Genomic DNA, 11,904 nt, shown 5'->3' on the forward strand with positions numbered 1-11,904 from the left:
GGCATCTCCAAAAACGTTAGAGCACTTTTGCAAATATGTGATGGCTTGATAAATCGAGCAGGTATTTGAAGTTTACACAGCACCATTATCGCATGAAAATATCTTTAAATTTTATTTTGTGACCCAGAAAGAGTAATATTCCAAACTCTGCCACTCTGTGTTCCTCCGCCACTGCCTCCTTTGAGTTTTGGACGAAATGGATTCTGGGATATTGCATTTCGTCATTTCGAGCTGATTGGAGAGCAGAACAGCCAATCAGATTTTTTTGTATCCAAGTCTGTGATTGGCTGGTTTTGTGGCACAAATATAACGGTGTAGAGAAAGAGTTGAGCGCGCATGGGCAGAAATGTTGAGAGCGCGAGCAACACATTGCGAGCGAGCGCAAATGCAAAAACTGAGCTGGAGGGGCTGCTGGTGTTTGTATGTGGATAATAAAAACACTGAAATACATTTTTTGCACGCAGGAATGAATTTTGTTCACTCAAATTCAGCTTTTCTTCGCTCAAAATAAATTTCTCCTCAAAATTCAACACATGCACCTGCAAACTTTTTTTACGTGCCCTCCAATTTTTTTTTACGTGTGCTCAGAATAGTGGCACAAAAATAACGCCATAGCTCTCGAGGCCTGGAGTTCCCCCACCCCTGACTTAACACAGTAACCCCAAGTCAATCACACTTCCAGTGAAAGCAAACTGTCCACTTAGGAAACAACCGAAATCCAAAATTCATTTACCTGGATTTCTACAACAATTTGCTGATTCACTTAATGCCTAAATAAATAGATCAAAATCAGTGCGTTGATTATTATAATCTGGTTATTAGTCCTAAATTAGTTTAGTTAAATTAGTCCACCAACGTTTTTCACTGTATTGTTCCGTTTTGCTAGTGAGGGTAATTCTTCCACATTTGATTTTTTTCAATTATCTTTGTGTGTAATTGGATGTTGAGCAAAGGGTTAATTTTTATATTGTCCTTATGGGCGGAGGAACAACTGGAAAATCTCATCCAGCAATAGCTGCGCAACAAACACACAACCAGATATTAATTTGGCTTTTGGTTGCTTTTCTTCTCCTCTGACAAGTAAGTTTGTTTGTTTTATTGATTTTGTATTGTAATTCAGGTTAATGTGACGTAATCATTGGTAAACAGGGGCTGTAGATCAAAGCGGGCCTGTAGGACTAACTTGGAAAGCTGCAATGCCCTTCGTGGTGCCAGTCACGGGTGGAGCTGTATTACTGTAATTGTTAAATTACGTCGTATTACTGTCGAGAACAAAGACTTTGATCAAAGACTTTTTTACATACATGTTTGTTTTTGTGGTCGTGGCTCGATTTCCCGGAACAGTCGGCGCAGTTTCGCTCCCTGCTGCTGGTAGTGGCGCAGTCACTTAATTTTTTTGGACTTTCACTCACAGGAGTAAAGTCGAGTTTCGTCCGCTTTGCAGCACATGTACGTCGAGTTTTTTCTCTGGTAGGTTACAGCACTTTCCTAATATGCGGAGGAGCCCAAAACAAGTTTAGAGGATTGCAAAAATGTCAACAAAGCTAATGAAAAGAGAATTAAGTTCTGAATTTTTCATACACCAGCTTTACTCTGTTACTTCGTTTATATTCGTTTCATGATTTCTCAGTTTCGGTTTCATAAAAACTATCCAAAGCCACTTTATTGGGTCCAGCCAGGCTTTTGTTTACACTAAATTCTGACCTGCGTCCAAAATTTGCAACGAAGCTTCGACATGTTGAGCGTTCAGAGCGTTCTCTGCATACGTTGGTCGCGGTGAGTGATTATGGGAGTTAGTCTTGCTTCGTTTATTGTCAAAGCAGTCTGGCCATTTTCCTCTGACCTCTATAATCAACAAGGCATTTTCTGCAGGTCACTGAATTCTTTATTATGGACATTTTTCTGTAAACCTTAGAGATAGTTCTCTCATCATCAGTTTCTGTAATATTCAGACCAGCCCATCTGTCACCAAAGACCACGCCCCATTCAGAGTCATTTAAATCACCTTTCTTCACTTTATCTTTTCAATGACACTGTGGTCAGCAGCACAGGAGCACCACAGGGAACTGTGCTGTCCCCTCTTCTCTTCACCCTGTACACCTCTGACTTCTGCTACAACTCTGAATTATGCCACATTCAGAAGTTTGCAGATGACACGGCCATCATGGGGTGTATCTGGGATGATCAGGAAGAGGAGTACAGAAGTCTGGTGAGGAACTTTGTCGCATGGAGTCACACAAACCACCTGCAACTCAACACCTCAAAGACTAAGGAACTGGTTGTGGACTTCGGGAGGTCCAGAGAAGGTCCACTGCCGGTTCAGATAGAGGGGGAGGAGGTGGAGGTGGTCAACAAGTACAAGTACCTCGGGCTGTGGGTGGACAATAAACTGGACTGGTCATGCAACACAGAGCACCTGTATAAAAAAGCCCAAAGCCGACTGTACTTCCTCAGGAGGCTGAGGTCTTTTAACATCTGCAGGAAGCTCCTGAGGATGTTTTACCAGTCGGTGGTTGCTGGAGTACTTTTCTATGCTGTGGTGTGCTGGGGGAGCAGCACAGCAAAGAGGGACTCATGCAGGCTGGAGAAACTGATCAGGAAGGCTGGCTCTGTGGTCGGCATGAAGCTGGACACTCTGGTGACAGTGGCAGAGAAAAGGACATTAAAGAAACTGCTGGACATTATGGACAATGCTGGGCATCCTCTGCACACGGCCATAAACAACCAGAAGAGTCTGTTCAGTGACAGGTTGCTTCTCCCCAAGACAAGAACTAACAGACTTAAAAACTCCTTTGTCCCACACGCCATCAGACTGTTTAACTCCTCTCTGGAGGGGAGAGGGAGGAGAAAGGAGGACAAAGGAGGGGGGAACAACTAAGCTGTAGTGCCTCGTCACCTCACTGTACAATACCTTGTGCAATACTTTTTGTAAATAGTCAACAGTGCAATAGACTCAATACTTGAAATGTGCAATTCACTTGTATTTTTATTTTTTATTCCTATTTATTCTATTTATGTCATGGTCCTGGGTCGTTGACCCAGCGTTTTGTGTTTTGTGATTATTTTCCTCTGTTCTAGTTATTCTGTGTCCTCCCCCCTTGTGTCCGGTTCGGGTTCTAGATTTCCTGTTTTGTTCTGAAAGTCTGTGTCTGTTGTCATTGTGTTCAGCTTGTCCTCTGCTCCTCATGTGTATTAGGTTCAGCTGTTCTTCCCTCCTGTGTGTGATTACCTGATTACCTTGCGTGTGTATATTTAGTGGGTGTCGGTCTATGTTCATTGTCGGCTCGTCTGCGTTCATCCATGTATCACTGCATTCATCCGTCTACCTCTGCGTTCTATGGTGTTCCTGTCTCTGCGTCTCTCTGCCCCGCACCCCTTTTGTATGGTCTCAGGTTTGTCACTTAGTTTCTCCCAGTTTAGGTTTCCGTTTGTAAAGTACTCATACCTCGTTGCCTGTTTTTGTCACCACCACCTTTGTAAATAAAACATCACTCGTATCATCAGTTTGCTGCATCTTGGGTCCTCCTTTTCCTCCACACCACACGGCTCCCTCCGCCAGCCGTGACAATTTATCCCCTTTGTATATTTTATTTATATTTGTCTCTGTATGTGTGTGTGTGTGTGTGTGTGTGTGTGTGTGTGTGTGTGTATATATATGTATGTATATATATGTGTATATATATATATATATATATATAAAAAACAATTCTGTAACTGTAACTTCGGTCGTTGCTGTGCTTTTTTCTGGAAGTCGAATTTCCCAGAGGAACCCACCCGAGGGATTAATAAAGTTCTATCTTATCTTATCTTATGTCCACATGCTTAAATACTTTAAAGTGCTTTCATTAGATATTTCCACTAACAAGTAGTTTAATGGTTAATAAAGTGACTGTGAGTGTTTATCTTCATTACTGTTATTCAGTTAATCATCATCTTTATCTAATATTGAAATGTATAGCATCTTGTTATAACTGCAAACACAACTGCATCACTTAATGTAGTTATTTATTTATATACAAGTTTTTTTTTTTAAATTTCATTATAATTAACAGACAGTGTAAGTCACTGTTAATGGAGCTCGACATCATTATAAGGTGAGTTATAAGAGTTAATATAAGATAATAGGTATCGAGTGATTTGGATTTTTAATTTTGTTAGTTGCAGAAGTTAAATGAATGTTTTGTTTCAATACTTCGATGAGTTCAGGCATTTCTCCACAGCTGGGGCCTTAATGTGATTCAGACTATGTTCATTTTTATGTACTCTTCTCTCTTTCAGTCTCCAGGATCTACAGGCAGGATGTCTGTCACTGTGTCTAAGGCTGATGGGGTCACTGTGTTCACCTTGACCTCTGACCCTGATAGCTCTTGGCCTCCTCTGTGCCAGATCCTCAAGAACCTTTGCTACAGTCCAGTGTGCTGCACCGTGTCTCAGCGCCTGAGGAGCCTCAACAGAACCTCTCAGACAGTGCTGGGGGTGAGCTACAACCTTTAAGGATTCAAATACCTCGCTTCTGTCAGTCTGCCCCAGGGCAGCTGTGGCTACACCTGTAGTTTGCCTCCACCAGTGTGTGAATTAATAGTGGAATTGTAAAGCGCTTTGACGGTCTCGAAAACTTGTTGTTCCTAGAGTATTTAAAAGTAGAATGGGAGGCAGAGCCTTCAGTCTTCAGGCCCCTTTTCTGTGGAACCAGCTTCCAGTTTGGATTCGGGAGACAGACACTATTACTACTTTTAAGATTAGGCTTCAAACTTTCCTTTTTGCTAAAGCATTTTCTCACCTTTCTCACTCACTATGTGTTAATAGACCTCTCTGCATCAAATCATACCTGTTATTGATCTCTTTCTCTCTTCCACAGCATGTCTTTATCCTATCTTCCTTTTCTCACCCCAACCAATCACAGCAGATGGTCCCGCCCCTCCCTGAGCCTGGTTCTGCCGGAGGTTTCTTCCTGTTAAAAGGGAGTTTTTCCTTCCCACTGTCGTCAAAGTGCTTGCTCATAGGGGGTCATATGATTGTTGGGCTTTTCTCTGTGTCTATTATTGTACGATCTACTGTACATTATAAAGCGCCTTGAGGCGACTGTTGTTGTGATTTGGCGCTATATAAGTCGAATTGAATATATATAGTTATATATAGCTTTTATAACACAGAATATAGTTTGTACTCCCCTTTACGCGTGTGTGTGTGTGTGTGTGTGTGTGTGCGCGCGCGCGTGTGTGTGTGTCGAGTAATTCAAATCATTTTAAACATTCAGGAGATAAAACACTGTGTCAGAAAGCCTTCCAAGAAGACAGAGTAAAGGTAAATTTTATGTGTCAGGGATGCCACTGGCTTTGTATCAGTGTCATGTTTCCTTACCCCACGTGAGTCTAACTCTCTCACTGACAAATTTATTGGACTTAAAAGTGAAGAAAAGTAAAAAGTTATCCACTGTGGTTTAAAACAGGGCAGCACAATGGTTAGCGATGTCCTCTTCGGCTTCCTCCCACAGTCCAAAGGCATGCGGTTAGTGGGGTTAGGTTAGGTCAGGTTAATTGGTAACTCTAAAATCGCTCTAAGGTGTGTATGTGGTTGTGAATGTTTGTCTGTCTCGATGTGTTTGCCCTGTGACAGACTGGCGATCTGTCTAGGGAGTACCCTACATCTCGCCCTCAGACAGCTGGGATAGGCTCCAGGCCCCCACAACCCTGAATAAGCAGAAGAGAATGGATGGATAGTTTAAGAGTTTTCTTATCACACTACAGAAAAAGACTTAGAGAAAGTGCTCCAGTATACAGCATATCCTATGACTGGTGTTAAACATCTACATCACCAGTTGTTAATTCTGTGCTTCTTCTTTGTCAGACTCTGCAGATTATGATTGGGCTTTTCAGTGTTGGACTCGGAACAATCCTTGTAAGCCGATATGTTGGATTATGGACCATACGTGAAACCGGCTACCCTTTTTGGATGGGAGGGTTGGTAAGCAAGCGAAGCAGCTTTTTCCTCAACTAAAATCCTCTGAGTCGGAAAAGAAAGGGACAACATTCCTCTTCCAAAAGTCCATCGGCTGCTCTCTACAGTTCCCAAATGTTTTGGGCTGTTGTTAAAAGAGGGGAGCTACACAGTAGTCAACATCAGATAAAAAAAATTCTCCTTTTCTTTTTTGTAATTGCAAATTTTCTCAGTTTTACTGTAAAATAAATAAATAAATACATAAGGGCATATGAAGTTTACCAATCATCGCATTCTATTTTCATTTACATTTTAAACCCATTTCAACTCTTCAGAATTGAGCCTGTAGTTCAGAGTATGTAGAGTATCAGAGTTGGCGCTTAAGACAAAGCTGGAGAATCTTATGAAATCAAATGTGTTTTATCAATTGAAATCTTAATCCCTTACTTCTGTGGTTTTATTGATAAGCTGCTGTTTCTTATTGTCACCTTAAACACATGATGTGTCTCCTCATTCAGTTAAATTACACATGGGAAGGAATTAAACTTTATTGTCTTTGGTTTTTTTTTTTTTTTGTCTTGTGTAGTTCATCATGTTTGGAATCGTCAGCATTTTGTCTGACAAGTATCCAAGTCCATGTCTGGTGAGTAGTCCAGATATATCCTAGAAGGACGACTTGAATTTTGTTGTCTAAGTTGAAGATATAAAAGTAGACGTATAATATTTCAATATACACACTTGTGCCAGGTCTCATGTATGCACATCTATGTAGATGTAAGATTAATGCCAACCATTGCAAGCTTTCCTGCATTGATTGACTGTAAAACTGTTAACCAACCAGCCTTCTAATGTTGAAAATTTGATTTTACATTAACTGACCCATCTTGTATTTCAGGTTATCGTCAATGTGATTCTGAATCTGACTGCCGTTGCTTTTGCCATTGCAGCCATTGTGCTGTATAGCATCAGTGTATCTAATCTATATTTGTGGAACATTTGTGGGGAGCCCGACTACTGGTATGGCCGTCATACAACACCAAGTCCGTCTCCTGAACAGATGATACTACAGGAGAGATGCTTGGAGGCCAAAGCTTTAATTAAGGTAAGCGTTAGTTCAGCAGTTTACATACAAGTTAAATTACCTAACTGACAAGTGGAAAATAATTGTTTAAAGTCGAATAATTATTAAATTGTTTTGTAGATATAATCACAGGTTTTTGCTTCTGAAATCTATGGATTTGCAGCTGGTAATCAGATAATAGTATACAGTGGTCCCTCGCTAAAACGCGGTTCACCTTTCGTGGTCTCACTTTTCCGCAGATTTTTTTTGTGCAATTTTGCATGCTCTTCAGAAAAAAAATTTGACTCCTGTACAGAACGTCAAATTTACATAAATCTTTGATCGCTAGCAGTGTAACTCTGAAGTGCTGTACTATATGTTTGTAAGTTTTCTCTCCAACTGACACAACAATGTCAATGAAACGTTTGGCACCATCAAAGGAACCTGCGCTAGCACCCAAAAGGCAGAGGAAGATGCTAACCATTGCACAAAAACTTGGACTTCTGGACATGCTAAAGGAAGGTAGATGTTAACGTAGTTAATTACCACTATGGTGGCACCACTACCATAGAATTTACAGAAACAGTCAGATAAGTCAAACTTTACTCAACTTCTTCTTGCTTCCTTTATTTCTACACCATTGATTCATTGATGTTGGATTTTCTGGCAGCTTCTCTATTCTCATGTTCTGGACCTGAAAACAGTGTTTGATCTTTGGTTTCATTCTATAATGCTGAAATTATTTTTCTACAAAGGTTTGAACTTTGAGAGCATTTTCAGAACGTTACTCCCATGATAAATGAGGGACCACTGTATATAGGTTTTTGATCTTGCGATCACAGTCACGTCTGTACAGAAGTCTCCGCCCACTCTCCGGTCAAAGGGTCTGAGCCTCTGATCCTTTTATTACTGCAATAAAATTGAGCACTGTTGTTTGTATCCCAACAGATGCTCTACAGAAGCATCATTGCTGTGCTAATTGTGCTGTCAGTCCTGGAGCTCTGCGTCACCATCAGCTCAGTCGTCTTGGGGATCAAGAGTCTGAAGAGCAAAGAAAAGGGACAAACCAAGGTAACAGACTAGCGTCGCTTCAAGGTGAAACTGTTACTTAAGCAGAAAATGTTGGCCGAATATGTTTAGGGTTTTTTCTTTTGTTTTTGTTTTGTGTGAGTTCTTATGTGGAAGTTTATGAATATTTGGTGACTTGCTCAAAAGCCAAACCGATTTATTCAGTGTCATTTTACTTTACCAATCTTTTCTTTTTTAGAGCACTGATGACCCAGAGCTCTACACACCACTTCTAGAGGACCACTAAGCCTACAGTCTGAATGTAATTGTGCTGTGAGGAATTGTAACCATGTGCCTTCATAGCTTTCACCCTGTACTGCAACATTATCATGCACTTCTCTTGCACTTTTATATACTGCAAATTGAATGTATTTCTAAATCTCTACTTTTTCTCTTCAGTGTGCCTTCCTCCAGATAGTATGCCACATGCTTTGTTGTTGCTTTTCTTTCTTTCTTTTTCTTTTTTTTTGACAATATTGGGCCATGATACATAAAAATAAAGAAATCTGTTGCACATTTCATCAGCATTTGAGGTCCTTTAAAAAATGTTTTCAAAGGTAATTGAGAAGTAAAAATTGTGTGGTAAAATCTGTGGAAAAAGTGTGGGGCTAATTCACTGCAGAACACTTTGTAATGTGCAGCTGTCGAGAACTCTAATCAATAATCAATGGCTGATTGGGATCTTTGATTATCTGCTGTTGTCACTGAATAGAATAGGATAGAATAGAATAGCCATTTATTATCATTTTCCCTGTACAATGACCAACCTTGCCGGAATAAAATATAAACAGTAGACAGCAGGAATAAATGACAAACAGGACAAGTTTATACAATCAAGACGGAAATATAGAAAACAAGAGAAATTTATACAAAACAAACAAATGGTGTTTATTTGCAAATGGACTGATTCTTATATAGTGCTTCTCTACTCTCCTGAAGCACTCAAAGCACTTAAGACAACATACTACATTAATTTTCTTCTATGCTGCTTAAGTACTTTCTATTTAAACATTCACACAAATTGATTCTCTGATGGATGCAACTTGCCCAAGAAAATTTAGCATGCGGACTGTGAAAGCCAGAGATTGAACCACCAACTTTCTGATAAGTAAGCGACCTGCTCTGCCTCCTGAGCTACAGCCATCACCACCGTCAGAGCTGTCTGAACAGTGAGTCTGGAGGTGTGGGAGCAGCAGCTTCTGGTCCAGTTTATTCTTCCTCAGGACTTGGAGGAAGTGCAGCCGCTCCTGGGCTGTTCCAAAACAGGGAGGAGACAAAGTAGACTGAGTCATCAACTAAGATGTTATTATAATGTGTTTGGTCAGTGAATAAATCTTTAGCTTTGAAATCAGCACAAATGAGTTTCAGTGTTATAAACTACATTTAAAGTAGCCTACACAGATACATAAGAAGACACACGTGCGATAAAACACATACAGTTAAAACCAGATATTTACATACAAAAAGACACGAATACCTTTTTTTCTCTTTTTCGTCAAACATCAAATCAGAGTAAACTTTTTGGTTTTAGATCAATAAATATTAACATATTTTTTGTATTTGTGAAACACTTTCATCAAAGTCAGAAGTATACATACACTAAGTTTATTGTGTCTTTAAACAAAAAGAAACCTTCATACGATTTTATGCTGAGCCTAAGAAGCTTCTTATAGGTTAATTGAGTCCATTTGAGTTAATTGGTGGCACACCTGTGAATGCTAATAAAGGCACACCCCAAACACAGAGACTCTTTCTACACTCCACATTAGTTGGTGGCGGTAATGCACCAATTTGTTGTTTGCCAACTGCCAATAAACAATATGAAGGAGGAGGAGGAGGAGGGCCTCTTTCTTTGACATCATGAGAAAAGCAAAAGAAATCAATGAAGGCATCAGGAAAAGAATTGTGGACCTACACAAGTGTGGCTCATCCTTAGGTGCAATTTCCAGATGCCTGAAGGTCCCACATTCAGACAACAATATGCAAGTATAAAAAACATGGGGATGTGCAACCATCATGCCGCTCAGGAAGGAGACAGATCCCCAGAGAGGAATGTTTTTTGGTGTAAAATGTGTAAATCAACCAACAAGGACAACAGCATAAGATCTTGTGAAGATGCTGGTAAGACAGTGTGACTATTCACAGTAAAAATGAGTCCTGTAGCACCATGACCTCACAGGGTACTCTGGAGGAGAAAGCCATTACTTTAAAACCTCAATAAGCTGGACTACAGTTTACAACTGCACATGGGGACAAAAATCTCTATTTCTGGAGACATGTCGTGTGGTCTGACGAAACAACTGAACTGTTGGGCCATGATAAACCGTATATTTGGAGGAAAAAGGTGGAAGCTTTGAAGCCTCAGAACACCATCCCAACTGTGAAGTATGGGGGTAACAGCATCATGTTGTGGGGCTGTTTTACCGCAGGAGGGACTGATGCACTTCACAAAATAGATGACATCATGAGAAAAGAAAATTATGTGGATATATTGAAGCAGCATCTGAAGGCATCAGCCAGGAAATTGAAGCTTGGGCCCAAATGGCTCTTCCAAATGATCAATGACCCAAGCATTCCTCCAAATTATTTACAAAGTGGCTTAAATACAACAAAGTCAAGGTATTGGAGTGATCTCAATCACAAAGGCCTGATCTCAATCTGATAGAAAACATGTGGGTGGCACTAAAAGGTGAGTGGGAGCAAGAAGGCCTGCAAGCCTGACCCAGGTACACCAGTTCTGTCAAGAGGACTGGTCCGTGATGCCCATCAACTACTGTAGAAAGCTGGTGGAAGGATACCTGAAACATTTGGCCCAAGTGAAACAGTGTCGGGGCAATTCTACCAAATACTAAGGAAGTGTATGTATGCTTCTGACTTTAATAAAAGCCATAAAAATACGTAACAGTTCTCTCTTTACTCTGACATTTCACAAATAGCCTACAAAAAATATGTTACTATTTATTGATCTAAAAGAAAGGTTTACTCTGATTTGATGTTTAATGGTAAGAATTTTTTGTTGTTTTTAAAGTGTAATATCTGGTTTTAACTGTATGTGTCAGTATTTATCTTTATTTTTATTCTTTTCTAACTTTTTTAATATTGTCATCATACATTGTGGAATGGCAAAGAAAATAACCCCATATTTCACAAGAATAAACACATTTTTACCAACAAACATAATTGAGTTTAAGGCACTTTTCTCAACTTAAATTTTAATCATTAGCACAACAATGAAATTATCAATCGATTCAATTTAGTATAATGTCTTCCTTTCAAGAAGCACTTAGGAAGACAAAGTCTTAATTATTATAAATCATCAAGACATCAAGTTAGTTGTAGGTCATAAAGGAACATGATTCCTGGTAACTGATAGAACAAAGACATTTAGGCTACAGCCTGTGCAGTGACTTCCTCCAGCAGTGGTTTGGTCAACTCTGAGTCATCAGTGCTCTACAAGAAGAAGAAAGAAATGGGAAAGTACGTGAAATGTGCTGACGATTACACAAAACTGAATGAGCTGTGCTTTTGTGCTTTTGTGCTTCGTGCGGGGAGTTTTAGTCTGCGCTTCTGTAACCGCTCTTTTCTTTTCGGGTAAATTATGAGCCTCAACACTGTCAGACTTTGCATCAACAAAAGTTCAAAAGCATCCTTCTTTCTGTTATACTGAGCCACGGTGCAGTCCCTGAGTTCATTCCCTGTCTGAACCGGCTGTTTTAGCCTCTTATCATTAAAGACAAATTTAATTTGATTTAATTGAATCTGATTGACTGAATTGAACTCAGTTAAGTTAAATTCAATTGAATGCCTGTTATAAGCAGACGATTTGAACAGCATGTGGG

The 11,904-nt window shown here is 39.9% G+C and overlaps 1 protein-coding gene across 2 annotated transcripts; it reads left to right on the plus strand.

Annotated features, from left to right (window-relative positions):
• The first annotated feature begins 954 nt into the window (after positions 1 to 954).
• Positions 955 to 8,570, plus strand: LOC113032026 (high affinity immunoglobulin epsilon receptor subunit beta-like). Of its 2 annotated transcripts, none has more exons than XM_026184663.1 (7): positions 955 to 1,080; positions 4,279 to 4,476; positions 5,848 to 5,964; positions 6,524 to 6,580; positions 6,833 to 7,039; positions 7,946 to 8,068; positions 8,265 to 8,570. In XM_026184663.1, the coding sequence occupies exons 2-7, from the start codon at positions 4,300 to 4,302 to the stop codon at positions 8,310 to 8,312; spliced, it is 729 nt and encodes a 242-aa protein (XP_026040448.1). In that variant the 5' UTR covers positions 955 to 1,080; positions 4,279 to 4,299; the 3' UTR covers positions 8,313 to 8,570. The 2 variants fall into 2 exon arrangements, with proteins under 2 accessions (XP_026040448.1, XP_026040449.1); XM_026184664.1 differs by lacking the exon at positions 955 to 1,080 and adding an exon at positions 1,132 to 1,470.
• The last annotated feature ends 3,334 nt before the right edge of the window (positions 8,571 to 11,904 follow it).

This window comes from Astatotilapia calliptera, chromosome 11 (assembly GCF_900246225.1).
Source record: "Astatotilapia calliptera chromosome 11, fAstCal1.2, whole genome shotgun sequence".
In the NCBI taxonomy this organism is placed as follows: domain Eukaryota; kingdom Metazoa; phylum Chordata; class Actinopteri; order Cichliformes; family Cichlidae; genus Astatotilapia; species Astatotilapia calliptera.

Bases quoted from the DNA above. Each gene is read 5' to 3' on its own strand.
- LOC113032026 (XM_026184663.1), top strand. From the start codon at position 4,300: ATGTCTGTCACTGTGTCTAAGGCTGATGGGGTCACTGTGTTCACCTTG. The intron at 5,965-6,523 runs GTAAGCAAGCGA...TGTCTTGTGTAG, and splicing joins CTTTTTGGATGGGAGGGTTG to TTCATCATGTTTGGAATCGT. The intron at 7,040-7,945 runs GTAAGCGTTAGT...GTATCCCAACAG, and splicing joins AGGCCAAAGCTTTAATTAAG to ATGCTCTACAGAAGCATCAT.